This window comes from Schistocerca piceifrons, chromosome 6 (assembly GCF_021461385.2).
Source record: "Schistocerca piceifrons isolate TAMUIC-IGC-003096 chromosome 6, iqSchPice1.1, whole genome shotgun sequence".
NCBI classification, from domain to species: Eukaryota; Metazoa; Arthropoda; class Insecta; order Orthoptera; family Acrididae; genus Schistocerca; species Schistocerca piceifrons.
Genome location: NC_060143.1, coordinates 551,649,325 through 551,668,896, shown reverse-complemented (window position 1 = coordinate 551,668,896; position 19,572 = coordinate 551,649,325). Strand labels below are relative to the sequence as shown.

Here is a 19,572-nt window from a genome sequence, read left to right as displayed (position 1 = left end):
CAGCCAATAGCAAGATTACTGGTTACATAGCGCGAACACACAAGAGGAAAAGTTAACAGTTTACATTAATGTACACAGTACCGTATATCTACAAGAAAAGCTAAGCTTTCACATATAATACTGGTCTCTAAGATTAACACGCTACAATAGAAGCTAAGCTTTCACATGTAATATTGATCTCTTTTGCGTGTGTTATACTTTAAGATACATCACACAAATGTGCCAGTAAATTTAAAATTATGACATAAATGCCCCGGCTCGAAATTCTTGTAAGTGGCTGGTCCTCAAACTGTTCAGTTTCGAACGCTCTGTGATTTAGGTATCCATCCCACTTTCTCACACGAAACATAATTCATCTTGCGTAAAAAGAAATTTACTTTGAAAGTAACACTTTTCTAACCACCGTTCGCAATACTGTTAGAAATAGGTTCGATTTACCAGTTGCCAGAGAGCGCCAGAAAATGCATTATTGTGTGTGTGCAACTGCAGTGGTGTAGGAAGCACGCATGTTCGTGTGTATAAAGCACTAAGAGAGCTTAAATTACACCATAAAAGAAACAGGGCATCAGAGGATACACCTAAGAGCATCGAAATTTCGTAAACCATACTAAATGCATAATTCGGCTTGAAGTGCTAATTGGCTTTTTCCCGATTCACACTGAAGTAGGTTCCATCTGATATTAAGCTTTCCAGTGTGGTTTTTGGGATGTAAATTTTCTTGGAGTACCAGTACTCTACGATCTCATGTTTGGTTCTTTATCATGGCATAATGCCATACATGGCAGAAGATGATAAAGTGCACTTGAAATTTATCGAACAGTTGGAACTAGCCAATACTGTAGAATGAAACACACTTCGTTTCAAATAAAATGATTGCCTCAGCGGAATTTCTTTAGCAAACTTGCAAAAATAACTTCATTCTTCTGCAAGATGATCAATGCTTGCCTGCTACTAACTTGGAAAGAAAATAAAATCAGAAAACTGAAATTAATAATAATTCGTTAGGAAACAGTAAAAACCGAAAATGGAAACCAGCAGCAATGGGAACGAAACTCAAAAAATTGGAGAAACTAAAAGCAGAAGGAAGGCTTAAAAATCCACTACAGAAAGGGGTTGGTTCTCCCCAAAAAAAAGGCTTAAAATGACTGACGTCATTTCGCTGGCACTAATAAACTCGAGAACGCGATCGGCCGAGCGCGTGTCATCTGCTAAAATTGATGATATATCAGGCGACAGCTGTAGACGGGCGCGTAACGGAGTAAAATAGGGGCACTCAATTAAAAGGTGTCTTACCGTCCACAGCTGAGAGCAGTGGGGACTGAGTGGGGGAGGATCGCCGCTTAAAAGATGTCAATGGCTAAAAAGACAGTGCCCTATCCGGAGTCGAGTTAAAATTACCTCCTCCCGACGACGCGTTCGGGAGGAAGAGGTCCAAGCACAAAGAAGAGCTTTCACATCCCGCAATTTATTATGGGGAAGTGTCGAACAATGTGCGTGCCATAGAAGAACAACACGACGACATAAAACGCTCCGTGAATCGGCGAAGGGAATCGATTGAATAGCTGGCCGAAGAAGAGAGACTGCAGCCTTGGCCGCAATATCGGCCGCCTCATTTCCACAGATACCGTGTCCCGGGAGCCAGAGGAACGCCACCGAGACGCCCCCGAGGTGGAGCAAGCACAGACAGTCCTGAATCCGGTGGACCAGAGGGTGCACAGGGTAAAGAGCTTGGAGACTGAGGAGAGAGCTGAGAGAATCTGAGCAGATAACATACTGTATCCGCTGATGGCGGCGGATGTAGTGGACAGCCTGGAGAACAGCGTAAAGCTCCGCAGTATAAACCGAACACTGGTCGGGAAGCCGAAATTGATTTGGGGTGTCGCCAACAATATAGGCACTCCCTACACCTAACGATGTTTTAGAGCCATCAGTGTAAATAAATGTGGCTTCCTTCACTTGTGCACATAGAGCAGCAAATGCCCGACGATAAACAAGTGAAGGGGTACCATCCTTGGGAAATTGACAAAGGTCACGGAGCAGGCAGATCCGGGGACGGAGCCAAGGCGGTGCTGTACCCCAAGTTGTCAAGAAGGTTTTAGGAAAGTGGAAGGAAAGAGAATGGAGCAGTTGATGGAAGTGGAGTCCCGGTGGTAGTAGGGAGGAGGGGCGGCCTGCATACCCTACATCAAAGGAGGCGTCGAAAAAAATGTCATGGGCTGGATTAGCAGGCATGGAAGACAGATGGCTAGCATAACGACTCAGAAGGACTGCTCACCGATTGGACAGCAGAGGTTCAGCAGTCTCAGCATAAAGGCTTTCCACAGGGCTGGTGTAAAAAGCTCCAGACACTAAACGTAATCCACAGTGGTGGATAGAGTCGAGGCGACGAAGGATAGACGGCCGAGCAGAGGAGTAAACTATGCTTCCATAGTCCAATTTCGAGCGCACTAAGGCGCGATAGAGAAGAGTAAACTATGCTTCCATAGTCCAATTTCGAGCGCACTAAGGGGCGATAGAGGCGGAGAAGGACCACTCGGTCCGCTCCCCAGGAGGTACCATTCAGGACACGGAGGGTGTTGAGCGATCGCAGACAGTGAGCCGAAAGATAGGAAACATGGGAGGACCAGCACAGTTTTCTGTCAAACATAAGACCCAAAAATTTAGCGACGTCCGAAAACAGAAGGTTGACAGGTCCTAGATGTAAGGAGGGTGGAAGAAACTCCTTACGTTGCCAAAAATTAACACAAACGGTCTTACTGGGAGAAAAACGGAAGCCGGTTTCGGTGCTCCAAGAGTAGAGGCGATTGAGACATCCTTGAAGACGTCGTTCAAGAAGGCTGGTCCGTTGAGAGCTGTAGTAGATCGCAAAATCGTCCACAAAGAGGGAGCCCAAGACATCAGGAAGGAGACAATCCATAATTGGATTTATGGCAATAGCAAACAGTACAACACTTAGCACGGAGCCCTGGGGTACCCCGTTTTCTTGGGAGAAAGTACGGGAGAGAGTAGTGTTCACCCGCACTCTAAATGTGCGCTCTGCCATAAATTCGCGAAGAAAAAGCCGCAGCCGACCTCGAAAGCCCCAAGAGAACAGCGTGCGGAGGATGCCTGTCCTCCAACAGGTATCGTATGCTCTCTCCAGATCAAAAAATATTGCTACTGTTTGGCGTTTCCGGAGAAAATTATTCATGATATAAGTGGAGAGAGAAACAAGATGGTCAACTGCAGAACGATGCTTTCGGAAACCGCAATGGGCAGGTGTTAAAAGACTGCGGGACTCCAGCCACCAAGCTAAACAGCAATTCACCATACGCTCCAAAACCTTACATACACTACTCGTGAGAGAAATGGGGCGGTAGCTAGAGGGGAGATGTTTGTCCTTTCCAGGTTTCGGAACAGGAACGACGATAGCTTCCTGCCATCGTCTGGGAAAAGTACTATCGGTCCAAATTCGATTATAAATGCGAAGGAGGTAACGCAGACTATGGGTTGATAAATGCAGCAACATTTGGATGTGGATACCATCCGGTCCTGGGGCGGAGGAGTGAGAAGAATAGAGTGCATGTTGGAGTTCCCGCATGGAGAAAACAGTATTATAGCTTTCGCGATTTTGAGAGAAGAAAGCAAGAGGTTGCACTTCCGCTGCACGTTTCTTCGGGAGAAACGCTGGCGGGTAATTTGAAGAGCTCGAAATCTCAGCAAAGTGTTCACCCAAGGAGTTAGAAATTGCGATGGGGTCCACTAACGTATCATGCGCTACAGTGAGCCCAGAGACCGGGGAGAAACTAGGCGCGCCTGATAACCGCCGAATCCAACTCCAAACTTCCGAGGAGGGAGTGAAGGTGTTAAATGAGCTAATAAAGAATTTCCAGCTTGCCTTCTTGCTATCGCGGATGGTGCGACGGCACCGCGCACGGAACTGCTTATAGCGGATACAGTTGGTCAAAGTAGGATGGTGGCGGAAAACGCGAAGACCACGTCGCCGCTCACATATTGCGTCACGGCATGCCTCGTTCCACCAAAGAACTGGGGGGCTCTGGGGCAATTCGGAGGTGCGTGGTATTGAACGTTCCGCAGCTGTAAAAATAACGTCGGTAATATGTGTGACCTCATCGTCGACGCTAGGAAAGTGACGGTCATCGAATGTCGCTAGAGACGAAAAAAGTGTCCAATCGGCTTGGGCAAACTTTCAGCGTTGCGGGCGCATATAGGGCAGTTGAGGCTGCAGTCTAAGGACACATGGAAAGTGATCACTCGAGTGTGTATCATCAAGGGCGAACCATTCGAAGCGCCGAGCTAGCGGAACAGTACCGACTGAAAGGTCGAAACGAGAGAAATTTGTCATGGAGGCAGACAAAAATGTAGGGACTCCAGTGTTGAGGCAAACTAGATTCGTCTAGCAATAGTGAGCCACGTGGACAAGGATGTGGAGATCCCCAAAGCGGGTGGTGGGCATTGAAGTCCCCAACCAGCAAATAGGGGGGTGGAAGCTGACCAAGAAGATGAAGGAGATCAGCTCATGCCATTGGTGTGGACGATGGAATGTATACAGTACAAAGAGCAAAGGTATATCCAGAAAGGGAAAGACGGACAGCGACAGCTTGGAAGGAAGTGTTTAAGTGGATTGGGTGATAATGGAGAGTATCATGGAAAAGAATCTTGAGTCCTCCATGGGCTGGAGTGCCTTCAACAGAGGGGAGATCAAATCGGACGGACTGAAAATGGGGGAGAACAAAGCGGTCATGGGGACGCAGCTTTGTTTCCTGAAGACAGAAGATGACCGGCGAGTAGGATCGTAAGAGGATCGACAATTCATCCCGATTGGCTCGAATGCCGCGGATATTCCAGTGGATAATGGACATAGGGTGAACAGAAAATGGAGGAACGTGACCAAGGTTGCCGTCAACTCAACGACTGCTCAGAGCTTGCGACCGACAGCATGGAATGGCATTCAGCCGAAGGCAGAAGATCCTGATCCATAGGTTGTTCAGGAGCAGCTCCTGCCACCAGCGATCGGCCGGTTGATCAGCCGCCAGCAGTGCGCCTCGGCGACACAGAAGACGGCCGAGGGCGATTTCCGCCAGGTGGTGCTGTAGATGAGACACGCCTTGGTGGAGAAGGAGATGAACTGGGTTTCTTATTAGCCTTCTTGGAAATATGATGTTTAGATGAAGGAGGAACCAATGGTTGTGAAGTTGGGGTACGTTAAAAATCTTCACGAGTATGCTCTTTTTTCGAAGTCTTGGTGTCTGACTTTTGAGCTCGAGATTTAGCAGAACTCTATGAAGGGTGAGCCGTAGAGTGGGCAGGCGAAAGTGGTGAGGTTGAACGGGCGATCTTTGCGCTGGCCGAACTGACGACCATGGCACTAAAGGTGAGGTCGCAAGTCTGCGTGGCCGCCTTCTTTGTTGGCTGAGGAGAAGCAAGGACAGTGCTGTATTTTTCTGTCTGAGGCATGGTGGGCTGTCGACTGGCGAATAATTTTCGAGCAGCAAAGGTCGACACCTTTTCCTTCACTCTGATTTCCTGGATGAGCTTTTCGTCTTTAAAAATGGGGCAATCTCGAGAGGAAGCAGCGTGGTCACCCATACAGTTGATGCAGCGAGGGGATGGAGGTGGACAAGCACCCTCATGGGCATCCTTGCCACACGTAACACATTTAGTCGGATTGGAACAGGACTGGCTGGTGTGATTGAACTGCTGACACCGATAGCAACGCGTAGGGTTTGGGACATAAGGGCGAACGGAAATTATCTCATAGCCTGCTTTGATTTTGGATGGGAGTTGAACTTTGTCAAATGTCAAGAAGACAGTGCAAGTTGGAATGATGTTCGTGTCAACCCTTTCCATAACTCTATTAACAGCCGTTACGCCCTGGTCAGACAGGTAGTGCTGAATTTCGTCATCAGACAATGCATTGAGGGAGCATGTATAAACGACTCCATGTGAGGAATTTAAAGTACGGTGCGGTTCCACACGGACAGGGAAGGTGTGGAGAAGTGAAGTACGCAGCAATTTTTGTGCCTGGAGGGCACTGACTGTTTCTAACAACAAGGTGCCATTCCATAATCTGGAACAAGACTTTACAGGACCTGCAATTGTGTCAACACCTTTCTGAATAATGAAAGGGTTGACCATGGAGAAGTCGTGACCTTCATCAGACCGAGAAACAACAAGGAACTGTGGCAATGATGGAAGAACTGTCTGTGGCTGAGACTCAGTGAACTTACGCTTGTGAGCAGACATAGTGGAAGGTGAGGAAACCATTGCGGAAGAATCCCCCACGATTACCAGCGTCTCCGATGGCTCGCTCCTCCCTTGTGGGGGCCCTCTCTGAGGGCACTCCCGCCTTAGGTGATTGTTCACACCTCAGGTCACACCTCCCGACAAACGGACGGAGGGACCAATCGGCACTTTCGGAAGGTATCAGCTCGGGTAATCACCCCTCCCTGGGCCTGGCCGTTACCAGGGGGTACGTACGTGTCCTACCTGTCTACCCGGGGCGGGAAATTACGCGTTACCCCGTCACCGGCTACGCACGAAAATGCGTGGGTCGGCCTTCAGACACGCACAGGGAGGAAGAAAGAGAAAGGGAAAAACAAAGAAAGGGAAAGGAAAGAAGAGAGGTCTCAAATGCCGCAGCGGAGAAAAGAGTAAAGAGAAGAGGTAAGGAAAAGAGAAGGACAAAGGAAGGACGAAGACATACAAGCAGAGAAGGCGAAGAATGCGTTAAATGTACAAGCGTCCATCTCCGGACGTAGACACAAACCATACTCCCAGAGGGAGAGAAAGGGAAGGAAAGAGCCAGAGGTGAGGGGAGGGGGGGGGGGGCAAGATGGGGGATAGGGAAGGATGCGGAAAAGGAAGGTATGCAGCCCGGAAAGGAAGGAGGGGCACATTAGCTCGGGGTCCCGTGCTCGCTACGCACGTGTCCCCAAAAGAGTTGTGGACCCCCTGGGGGGTGTGAAAGGCTTGGGGGTAGTTCTCCGATGCAGAGGCTCAAGCATAATGTTCAGCAAAGTGCTTGGCAACTGTGTTTGTGTCAGTAGAGAGCATGCCATTTATGTTAACACCAGGCACACCTTTTCGGGTCTGGTACCCAAAAAGACCTCTGATCTTCATTCAGACTTGGGAAGGTGATGTATGGCACCCAATGGTTGACAAGTACCTCTCCCAACACTCCTGTTTCTGTCGTTTTATAAGGAGGTGAACGCGGGCACGGAGCCGCTTAAAGGGTATTAGGTGCTCTAGGGAAGGGTGCCGCTTATTTTGCTGTAAAGCTGGTCAACACTCTTTAATTTCCTCAGTGACTTCTGGCGACCACTAATGGACTGTCTTCCACCAGGGGCACCATAGAGAACGAGGGATCATGTTTTCTGCCGCAGAAATTATTGTTGTAGTGACCTGCTCAATCACAACATCGATGGCACCACGTGGGGTAGATTAAATGGTAACAGAAGAGGTGAAGGCTACCCAGTCTGCCTTGTTTAAAGCCCATCTGGGTAGGCATCCATGGGCATGACACCGGGGCAGTGACAGGAAGATGGGGAAGTGGTCACTACCACACAGGTTGTCATGTGCTCTCCAGTGGATAGATGGGAGAAGTCCTGGGCTGCAAATTGATAAATCAATGGCCGAGTAACTACCTAGGCCCACACTGAAATGTGTGGTGGCCCCAGTATCCAAGAGACAGAGGTCAAGATGGGACAGTAAATTTTCGACACCTCTGCCACAGCCAGTAACCGTGGTGCTACCCCACAAGGGGTTATGGGTGTTAAAATCTCCCCAAATTAAGAAAGGTTTAGGGAGTTGATCAATCAAGCAGCCAATGCATTCAGGGGTCCTGCACTGTCTGGAGGGAGACAGTTATTTCCTGCGTCGTCTGTATCCTGACAGCCTCAGCTTCAAGAGGAGTTTGAAGGAGCACAGGTTCACTACATATCGAGTTCAGGACATAAATGCAAACTCCACCTGACACTCGATTATATTCGTTACAGTTCTTGTAGTATCCTTTGTAGCCTCGAAGGGCAAAGGTCCGCATTGCCATGAACCAAGTTTCCTGGAGGCCAATGCAGAAAACAAGTGTAAAGCTTAACAATTGCCATAGCTCATCCAGGTGGTGGAAAAAACCGCTGCAATTCCACTGGAGGATGACATGATTGTGAGCCTGGGAAGGCATGAAACAATGAGGCAGTCTACGCCTCACGGTCACCTGCTGCCACTGACTTATTTCCTGAACAGGCTGTATCCATTGTGTCTGAGGGTCTGGCGGGATCTATGTTCTCAGCGGGCGCCAGATTTTTCACCTCATCCTCAGATGCAGAGCTTGTAAGCAGCAGTGGTGTGGGTGCCACCACAATTCCTTTGGTCTTGGGGGTCTTCTATCTGGATTTTTCTCACTGAGCCTTGGGTTTCTCTGGCTGGGAGGGCTTCACTGATTCAGTCTCCAGGACTGAGGATGATCGTGAAGCCCTACGACCAGCTGCTTTTGGGTGGTTCAGCTACTGGCAGGTGTCATCTTACCTACTAGCAGAAACCTGGGAAGGCAGTGACCTAAGGAACCACTTTCTAGTGAGAGGAGCTGAAGAAGACTTACGCTTCCCCGGCTGAGAAGTGGGGCTGGTGTCCCCAATAGTTGGGGGGACAGTGCTCCCAAGGTAGGTGGCACAGGAGCAACAGGGAGGGAAGTTCCCCCTACCATCAAGAGGGCAGGTTTATCCTTCCAGCTCTGAGAGCTGACTGGAACTCGCAGAACTGATGGGGCTACAATTGTTCTTGTAGCAGCAGCATAAGAGGTGGTCATAGTCACAGGATGTAGGTGCTCAAACTTCCTCTTGGCTTCAGTGTAGGTCAGTCGGTCCAGGGTCTTGTATTCAATGATTTTTCTTTCTCGTTATAAAATCCTGCAGTCTGGTGAGCAAGGGGAATGATGGTCTCTGCAGTTGACACAGATGGGAGGTGGGGCACATGGAGTATTGGGATGGACATCCACAATCATGACATGTGATGCTGGAAGTACAGCGGGAAGACATATGGCTGAGCTTCCAGCACTTAAAGCACTGCAATGGGGGAGGGATACATGGCTTGACATCACAGCGGTAGAACATCACATTGACCTTCTTGGGTAATGTTTCACCCTCGACGGCCAAGATTATACCTGGTTATCCCTCAGACCCAGATGGACGCTTTGCATAAAATGAACTCCTCGTCGCTCTAAGTTGGCGTGCAGCTTGTCGCCAGACTGCAAAAGAAGGTCCCTGTGGAATATAATACCCTGGACCATATTTAAGCTCTTATGAGGCGTGGTGGTAATGGAAACATCCCCCAGCCTGTCACAAGCGAGTAACTCCTGTGACTGGGCAGAGGATGCCGTTTTCATCAAGTCTAACCCTGACCGCATTTTGGAAAAGCCCTCCACTTCCCCGAACTGGTCCTCTAAGTGATCTACTAAAAACTGTAGCTTCATTGAAACAAAGTAGTCCCCATCAGTTCTCGTACATACGAGGTGCCGGGGTGAATAATGTTCGCTGCCATCCTTAGCTTGGCATTCCTCCCATGGTGTGGCCAGGGAGGGGAACAACTTGGGGTCATATTTCTTAGCATTAAAGTTAGACTTTGCCCGCTTAGAGACTGCTGGTGGCGGACCACCAGCAAGAGATGTAGTACGCTTCATGGTGTGTCATCCGGCATGATGCCACCCATTCCGACCATGGGGCCTCCCCACAGGCGCAACCCAGCCACAGGATGGCTATTGCCGGGAGTCCTGATGGTCCAGGGTGATGGGCATCTACCCCTTGGCATACATGGGGAGTTAACAGTGCAGTCATTAGCAGATCAATCCCTGTGTAGTCAGGGGGCTACAACCAACAAAGTACATGGCAGCCCCACCACAATGGACTGGCTACCATGCTGGATATCAGGTGCAAAGAATTCCACGGTCAACGTTGGTGCAGAAAGCGACACTGCATAGTGGGAGGAGGAAAATGCACCCAGGAAGGTGTCCTCGCTTAAGAGGTGGAGGATGAGTGGGACTGCAATGTCACGATGAGACAGTGGGCTGAAGATCTCAATGCATGATGGACACGATGCACCATGTATGGCACACTTCCCCAATTGGCTCGCTGTTCAGGAAAATTTTGAAAAATTGAGGTTAAACCCTACAGGGGACCATCACATTAAGGCTGAAACATGTGAGACTCCTTTTAGTTGCCTCTTACGACAGGCAGGTATACCTTGGGCCCTTTCTAACCCCCGGGCCTTCAGGGGGTCAAGGAATTACTGAAACATTCAGGGAATTCTTAATAACAATAAGTCGGGGGATGGGGGGAGGAGCTCAACTATTCACTGACGGAAAGAAATGTTCAGAGGTGTTAGTTAAAAATTAACCTGAGATTCTGTTTCAGAAATGAGTGGTTGTGAAGTCACGTAAGAAAAGCCAAAGAACTACACTGAATTTCTGTAACACTTCTCTCTAAGTCGAGGCAACCTTTGGCACATCTGCTGACTTCTAGAATCTTCATTATTGTCAGTGTGTTGTTGTTATCAAAGTCAACTGATTACATTCCAGTGACAATAGTTCAATGTGTGTTGCTTCTGTGGTGTTCCCATATACTTGAAGTTATGTTACTATAACACGGCATGGCATATTAATGGATGTGTCTGCCACTGCGAGGAAAAAGGAGGAGGAGAGGGGGGGAACCACATCAATTGGTACCATATAATTACTTTTTAATATCGACATCTTTTTATCTCTATCTGCTCCCCTTCTATTTATAAAGTTTGAAGTCTCGTTAGGGGTTTTCAGGTCATGTTTCTAAGACAGAAAATGACTAGGCCTCTAATGAGCCTAAGTCTCCAGCTGCACCAGCAGATGAATGCCCAGTGGTATCCTGTAATTAGTGTCTGAGGAAGGTAACCGCCTTTTCCTTGGACAAACTTGGGTTTGAGAATCAGTTCTTGGTTCAAGGCATGGGGCATACCTATTGTAATGGTTGTGAAAACCTATGACATTGGTAATAGATAAAGTCATTTTTATTTCAAATGGGCTTTAGAGTATGATAAGTGTTCAAGTGTTTTGAATTCCTGAATTTTCTTTTCTTTACAAAAAGTTGGATGCAGAGGATGTCGATCTGGGCAATTTAAGCACTGGAGCGATTGTTGGCACTGTTAATTGGCGCATCACTATCAAATACTGTATCGGTAGATAGTTTCGAATGTACACCAGTCCTGGCACATTGGTAATGACAAATGCATCCCACAGGTGGTGAAATGTATGGTCAGATGATGCATCTGTATACCATAACTTTTATCTCCTCATGAAGCATGTTCTCTTCAGACACTAGTATGAGAGCTCCTGTGCCGACCTAGTTGTCCTCAAGTTCTTTCTGTATATGACAAATAATATGCACATCCCAGGGCTCCTAGTTTTGGAAACTACAGAAAATCTAAATCCGGAGAGCAGAAGAGAATCTGCAGCCCTCTCCTCAAATGCAAATCTGGCATTTCAACTGCTGTGGCACCTATTTCAGTGCTACACACTCACATGCCCCATATCAACAGTTTTTGTGCTATCTACCTATTTGGCCAGAAGTGATCTACCTTCATATACATATTACATTCCATACTGGATATCACAAGGCACATGCGGCCACAATGTACTAATAGCAATTAGTTCTAATTACAAATATATGCTACAAAACTGTGAAAACTACTCAAATACAGGTTACACAAGGTTCACAAGTTACTAAATGCCTGAAAAATAATTTAAATAAAATTAACAATATTATGAAAAGTAAAGTTTCTACTCGCCATACAGCAGAGATGCTGAGTCACAGATAGGCACAACAAAAAGACTGTCAGAAATAAATAAAGCTTTCGGCAATTAAGGCCTTGTCAACAATAGATGTACACACACACACACACACACACACACACACACACACACACACACACACACACACACACACACACACACACACACAGGTTTGTGGGGCGCTCAACTGCGTGGTTATCAGCACCCGTACAATTACCCAATCTTTGCTCAGTCCAATTTCGCCACTTTCCAGGATGATGATGAAATGATGAGGACAACACAAACACCCAGTCATCTCGAGGCAGGTGAAAATCCCTGACCCCGCCGGGAATCGAACCCGGGACCCCGTGCTCGGGAAGCGAGAACGCTACCGCGAGACCACGAGCGGCGGACAGTGTGTGTGTTGTTGATGAAGGCCTTAATCGTTGAAAGCTTTATTTATTTGTGACAGTCCCTTAGTTGTGCCTATCTGTGACTCAGCATCTCCATTATATGGTAAGTCGCAAATTTCCTTTTCACAATATTGTTACATTCCATCCTGGATTTTCGATTGTTTAGTTAAATAAAAGTATGCTGTTACAGAAGAAAAAAGACTGATTACCGTCCACTGTGTGAAGTCCTTTCTCAAGAGCAGTGCGATAGGCACTAAAAAATTCATCTCCGGCATTGGGATCTGCACCAGACTGCAAGAGAAGCCGTGCCACATCTACCCAACCATTGATGGCAGCAGTATGCAACAATGTCCATCCAAGTGTATGTCGGCGATTCACATCCAGGCCTTCAGATATCAGCCTGCACACACACACTCAACTGTGATAAAAGATTTGGAAATTATAAAGAATTAATAGGTATTCTACAAATATTTCATGATGTGATACCTTTTAACTTCCTGCAAGTTACCATACTTAACAGCTCTGAATGCATACTTCTCTGAAACAAATAATCAGTTTGTATAAGAGAAAATAAAACAAAACAAAATAATAAAAACAAGTACCCCTACATATAACCCCCCCCCCCCCCTTCCGCACACACACTTTGATTTATGCATACACTCAAAAAGGCACCACAACTAATGTCTGAATTACATGACAGCTGACCTTTTATAGAATTACAGTTTTGCAGGTCATGAGTATGACAAAAAAACCTTGTCAAACATTACTAAATATCTTCTATGAAAACTACCAAGGACAGATAATTTGAAGCACAATTGTAACGAAAATATATTAGATTTAGTTGTAACAAATAGCCCTGACCTCTCTGAGGATAGTCATATTGAAATTGGTATCAGTGCCCAAGAGGCAGCTGTAGCAACAACAATTATTAAAAGTACTAAGGGCAGGTATAAAAATTAGGAAGATTTCCATGTTGAGTATGCTCCATAAAGAAGCAGTCAGGCCATATCTCAAGGAGGAACACAGTGAAAGTATACAGATGAACTGTTTCTCTAATGTAAAAGAATAGCTGAGAATGGAACAGATAGAACCAAGCAGAACAGTTCATTATGTGAGGTATCCTTCACAGAACACAATAACTGCAAAGAAACTTCTAAAGAAGCGGTGATTACTGCATAAAAAGTGTAAAACAAAGCATAAAGTTATAGACAAGGAGAAGCTAAATGAAGCCCAATTGGTTGTAATGAGGGCACACGTAAGGCCCTCAATGACTACCACAGCAGAATCTTATCAAAAGATCTCTCACAATATCCAAGTATACTTTTTTCGTATGTAAATTCTGTCAGTGGCACTGAAGTTAATGTCCAGACACTCACTGATGACACTGGAACTGAAATTGAGAGTAAATGTTCCTTTACAAAGGAAAGTACAGAAGTAAAGACTCAAACTCAAGCACGACTGAAAAGGCGAGTGAAATGGATATTAGTGTCATTGGTGTTGAGAAATAGCTGAAATTTCTAAAATTGAACAAAGCTCCAGGGCCGTATGGAATCCCTATTACATTCTATGCAGATAATGTGGCCAAGTCAGACTCCTCTTCTCACCATAATATACTACTGTCGGTCCCTCAAATAAAAAATTGAAGTCATTAATCTCAGGAAAGTATTCATGTCACATCCACCCACAAGAAGGGTATCAGAAGTGAACCACAAAACTATCATTAAATATGTATGATATCTCTCTGTTGTAAAATCTTAGAACATATTATGAGCTCAAATGTAATGATCTTCCCCATGCTAACTAGCACGGATTCCAAAAATATTAATCTCATGAAACCCAACTTGCACTTTTCTCTCACATGACATCCTGAATGCCAGGGATCGAGGCAGTCAAGTAGATGTAGTGTTTCTTGACTCAGTAACACACCAATGCTTATTACAAAAACCATGACCATGTGGAATATCACGTGAAATCTGTTAATGGATTACGGCAGGGTGGATGCAGTTTGTTACCTTGGCTGAGGGGGTCATTGGCAAACGTAGAAGTAAGTTCCGATGTGCCCCAACAAAGTGTGTTGGGACCATAGTAGTTCATGTTGTATGTTAATGACTGTACTATGATTTGAACACTTCTTTTATCAAAATGAAGTCAAATGAGTTAGTTTACAGGATATGTACAAACGTTTAGTGTTAACAGTAATGAAAACACTATTTTTCCGTTACGCTCAGGCTATCAGTTTTCAAAGAGAAACTCATCAGTGGATTACAAGAAGGTGTCCAGGACAAATGATTTTAGCTTATATCTGAAACTTGCTTTGCTACCTGTCAGACATTTTATGTTATTGGGCAAATGAGCAACCCTTCTGAAATCCAGGCTATGACATTCTAAGTATATTGTTTCCACTTATGCGTGAGACTACTCTTGGGTACATTACTTTTTTGAATACTTTCGAAAAAGATGTCTTAAGGACACTGGATGATAATTATTTAGTCTTCTTGTCACATTTCTTGTAAAGTGGTTAACAATGGGATTTTTTAATTTTTCTGGAAAAATTCCCTGTGCCAGTGAAGGTTTACATGTATTACTAAGGACATTACTTATTAAGTTACAATTCTTTTTTGAGTTTTGTCTGAAATTCTGTCAGCAGCATATGAGCTTTTGTTTTTTAGAATTTTTATAATTCTGTCAATTTCAGTGAAGGCTGTTGGTGCTACTTCCAGTTGCTTAAAGTTTTGTGGAATGACGTATTTAATATATTCTCTCTCTCTTTTTTTAAAACTGAACCATTTAAACCTATTTTTGCTGCTACATATAGAAAGTGATTGTTAAAAGTACTCACGACTTGTGAATTATGAGCCACAACCTTGTCATTTAATTTCATTGTTACAGCACCTTGTACTCTGACCAGTTGTCCTGGCTCCCATTTGACATTATCCAAAACAATTTTAATCTTATGATCTGCATTATTAATTTCTGTCAGCATATGCATATTTCTGGACATTTAATGACTTTCCTTAAAATATTACAGCAACATCAGATCTTTAATTATTCTGCCCTTTAAAGAAATTTTCTTGTTCCTCCTACATGAAATTTAATCCATTTAGATCCATGACAATGCTTTTAACTTACTCATAAAGCACTGTATCCTGTTCTCATTAATATACATCTACATAGATACTCCGCAAGCCACCGTATAGTGCATGGCGGTGGGCACCCTGTACCACTACTTGACATTTCCTTTCCTGTTCCACTCACAAGTAGAGTGATAGAAAAAAAGACTTTCTGTTGCCTCCATATGAGCCCTTATTTCCTGTGTCTTATCTTCATGGTCCTTACGCACAATATATGTTGGTGGCAGTAGAACTGTTTGGAAGTCAGCTTCTCTAAATTTTCTCAGTAGTGCTTCTCGAAAAAAATGTCACCTTCCCTCCAGGGTTTCCCGTTTGATTGAATCCCAAAGCACCCCTGTGATGTTCAAACCTACCAGTAACAAATCTTAGTTGCTTTGATGTCAGTAAGTCTAACTGCTTTGTATGAACCAGCCTCTGGAAAGTAAGCTGCCATTAACTGTGCATCACCAACTGGGTACATGTTAATTGTTTCAGTCTGAGCATTTTCTATAATAGTATTATTGATCAGTGTCTTACTATCTTGCTGCACCCAAGTTGGAAAACTGACTGAAACAAAAAATGGGCAAGGTTTGTAGCCCAACTACAGATTCATTTCTGGAGCTAAGAAATGTCTGCAGTGCCTTCATTATGCTCTGGGCCAACTCAGGTAACAGTGCAGAGAATTGAAGTGAAAGACGCTTCCCAGGAACAAAAAACTCTCAAATCATGGTGAAACCAAATTGGTGGATAAATTATTCTTGGAAACTGCAGCTATTGATGGAAACCCAAATTATAATTCTTGTTCATCTTTCCTGTCTGTATCTTTTTAGAAATCTACACTGAAATCTCCACAAACTATGAACTGTTGTCTTCACTCCCCCCCCCCCCCCCCCCCCCCGAACACAAAGATGAGATTAAGTTGCTTCTCATTCAACCAGGCAGACTTGAAGGGCTGTCAGACCAGTGTTGCCAATTCCAGTTAACTAAATAACCAACAGAATTGCTTGAATTATCTGAAATCACCACCCGCTCGTTCAAAATTCCATCCAGGCTTACTATTTGCAATAGTAGCAATAGCACTAGTATTTACTTAGAATAACTGGAATTATAGTAAAAAAAATATCCATGTTGATTTTAATTAGGGATGTGTCATGTACTGATTCCAACCGCATGATTCCCAGAATCTCCAGTTCTCCAGGAATCAACTAGTATTGGAATCTAGCGATTCCAGCACCTTTGGCATCAATTCTTTGTTATTATTCTTTTTTATGTTAGTGTACTAATTTTATCTTCAGAGCAGTCCAATCACATGAAAATAGATACAGAAAGGAGCAGAATAGCAAACTATAACCAGGCAACAGGTTCTATACAATGCTGGTGACTACTTTGAAGGACAGTAACAGGTTCAAACATGTAACTCTTTTGTATTGGTTGTGAATAAATAGTTGCCACTATTTAAGTTCCAACTCTCGTATAAATGTCATGCCCACTGTGCATTTGCCAGGCCCACATCAATCTCAGACACTGATGACCAAATCTCCGTTTCATATGATGTCGACTGATCCTATACACAGCAGCATCACTTGATAACAGAGAGACAGCACTTCTACCATTATTCATGAGGAACTAAGGAATCTCTGGACATAGTACTTGCACAGATGGAACAAAATGGCACAATTAAGGATCTAGAGTTGGAGGATGGCAGGCTCACCTGTTGACTGAAGCAACGACTCAGATCCTTATTTTACTGTAGTAGAAAAAATACAACCTTATCAGTTCTTTATACAAACTTGTATGTCATTATAAAAATTTTAAAAACAACAAAGGAGCCAGTGTTTTCATCTGTTGGTCAGATTTAGGACAGCAATATAATGACTGCAGCAGAATATTCTATTCTAGTGAAATCTACTATGATTCAAACTACACTGCAATCATTGTCATCTAAAAAGATAATCAAGAATGAATGTAACTTCCTATTGCCAAAATTTCAACATTTGTATTACTTCCAGAAAATATTTTAATAAGTACAATTAATTATAGGCAGGCTCTTTGTGCAAATATACTTACTATCTAGTTAAAGCAAGTATTTTAAAAACATTTTGTCTGTGTAGTTGTATATAGCTACATATGAATGAAAGAGTGGCCTAATCATAAATGTGGTAGAATAAAAATGTTTACAATGAAAATATGGCACAAAAAATGCCACAGAATAAAGGTGTCAAAGTATGTTCTCTGTTTTACAATTGGCTACTTTAGGCTTACTTCTGTTTCTGAATGTTGAGGATGTCTACTACAAACATTATTACCTTCAATGTGTGTAACATTACCTCTTCACTTTTCAGTAGAGTACGCACTGTGTCAACTTCTTTGCCAACTGCCTTCGAAATCCAGCTCATGTGGTCATTCTATACAACTGCTGTTTTTTTTCATTGCAAATAAATTATCCCTTACTGAAGCATACTACTGCCAGTGATTGATACCATAATATTTAACATATACTGTCTAGTTGTTGGCACATTTATAATGAACATAGTTTCATACCTTGCTATTGAGGAACTTAGAACCAAAAATCAAGTAGTCACTCCGGTAAATATTTCACGCAGGTCACTAATACAATATTTTGCTTAATATACATGAAAATATCAATATCCTGATTAATGTCTGTGTGTGAACATTTATTCCTTCAGGCTGGAAATAAAACTCATTGTTGAATATAAAATAATTTTGTGCTGTTATGATCCTGATCAGAGAGAGAGAGAGTGTGTGTGTGTGTGTGTGTGTGTGTGTGTGTGTGTGTGTGTGTGTGTGTGTCTATATATATATATATATATATATATTGCCTTGTTGTTTTAGTCCTTACATAGTGACCTTGATTGTTTCATTTCTCAGAACGCAAGTGTACATTTATGCGACACAACATGATATAAGGCTTGCTATGTCCGGTAGTCATGTTCTTGATCCTGTCCAATTCCTTTGAGTTTTCCAGGTTCATATTGCCTTCAAAAGCATAATTTTCGTGACGTACTCGCTGCAATGTATCAGAAAGAAACCACAACTGACTACAAACAAAGACTTCAAACTGTTGACTATAAGCTACAAACTTCTCATTATAAAAGAAGGATGCATAGTTGATGTAGAAATTATTTTTATATTTTCTTTTGTGCTCGTGTAGTTGAGGGATCGTTTGAAATTTGCTTTGTTTATGTGTCGTAAACAGTATTAAAGCCCAGTGTACAGCAACATAATCTTACGGAATCCTGGGATCTTATGACGCTTAACAAGAAGCTTAATTACTGCGCTCGCAGCTACAACGTGCTTCAAATCTTGTTACCCAGAATATAACTATCCTATTGTATAAAGGTTTAAGTATTAACATAGCATACAGGAGAGACTTGTCAAGACCGTATAGTAAGTTAAAACACAATTGGTTTACCTTGCAAGTTATCATGCCGCTCAGCACAGAGCGCAACAATCGCGCTTAGGCTACCAGATAGAAAAATCAATGGCCCACGAAAAGTTTTTTCTGAAAAGTCACTGAACTTCAGCTTCGATGTATTCTTCACCACATCTGACATTCCCGTACGGGTTTGCGGAACACACAAAGACCAACAACACACACATCTCTGTTGATTACAGACTTGAAATTGACACCTCTTGGTCATAAAATCTTTACGCAATCCGTGTCTAGAAAATATATCTTGCAAATTTTTCGCGACATGCTGTAAATACAGCATATCGACTTTTATGACACGCGACAGTGCCATGAACAGCACTATTTACACATAACAATTGGAAATGACGATTTACATAACGACTAAATTTTATGACATCACACACGTCACCCCAAATGTCATTTCCACAATTTTCAAATATCGTCTGCACCTTGCTGGTCTCCCGCCTGTTCATTAACCAAACGTCTTCATTGCAAGATACATCATATGCCAAAGATATTTCAAGAACCACGATGGTTACGAGAGATACAGAAATATTACATCAGGCGAGACAAATTTCTCTTCTTTGTTAATTGCGCATAGTTCCCGTGAATACTCATCGTTTGGTATCTAAACTTAACAGAAGTTCTTGAACTTTTTATCTCTACGTCTTGATTGCACGACCGAAGAAACAAAGAAAAGTTTCAGAGGCGAAATACCATTGTGTATGACGTCTATAGCCAAAACTAAGCATGCAGCTGAAATCAGTCGATTTGGTTGTGATGACAAGCTGATCTTAGCGTAGCCCGCGGTGCAGTTTTGGGGGA

The 19,572-nt window shown here is 43.8% G+C and overlaps 1 protein-coding gene across 1 annotated transcript in view; it reads right to left on the bottom strand.

Moving 5' to 3' along the window:
* The window catches only part of LOC124802651 (caseinolytic peptidase B protein homolog), a 91,393-nt gene extending 72,137 nt beyond the window's left edge, over positions 1 to 19,256 (bottom strand). The window contains exons 1-3 of the mRNA XM_047263556.1: positions 18,748 to 19,256; positions 12,691 to 12,742; positions 12,414 to 12,604 (exon numbers count right to left, since the gene is read on the bottom strand). Coding sequence (XP_047119512.1) covers positions 12,414 to 12,604; positions 12,691 to 12,742; positions 18,748 to 19,078 — 574 coding nt within the window. The 5' untranslated portion in view covers positions 19,079 to 19,256. The remainder of the gene's footprint in view (positions 1 to 12,413; positions 12,605 to 12,690; positions 12,743 to 18,747) is intronic.
* Between the last annotated feature and the right edge of the window lie 316 nt (positions 19,257 to 19,572).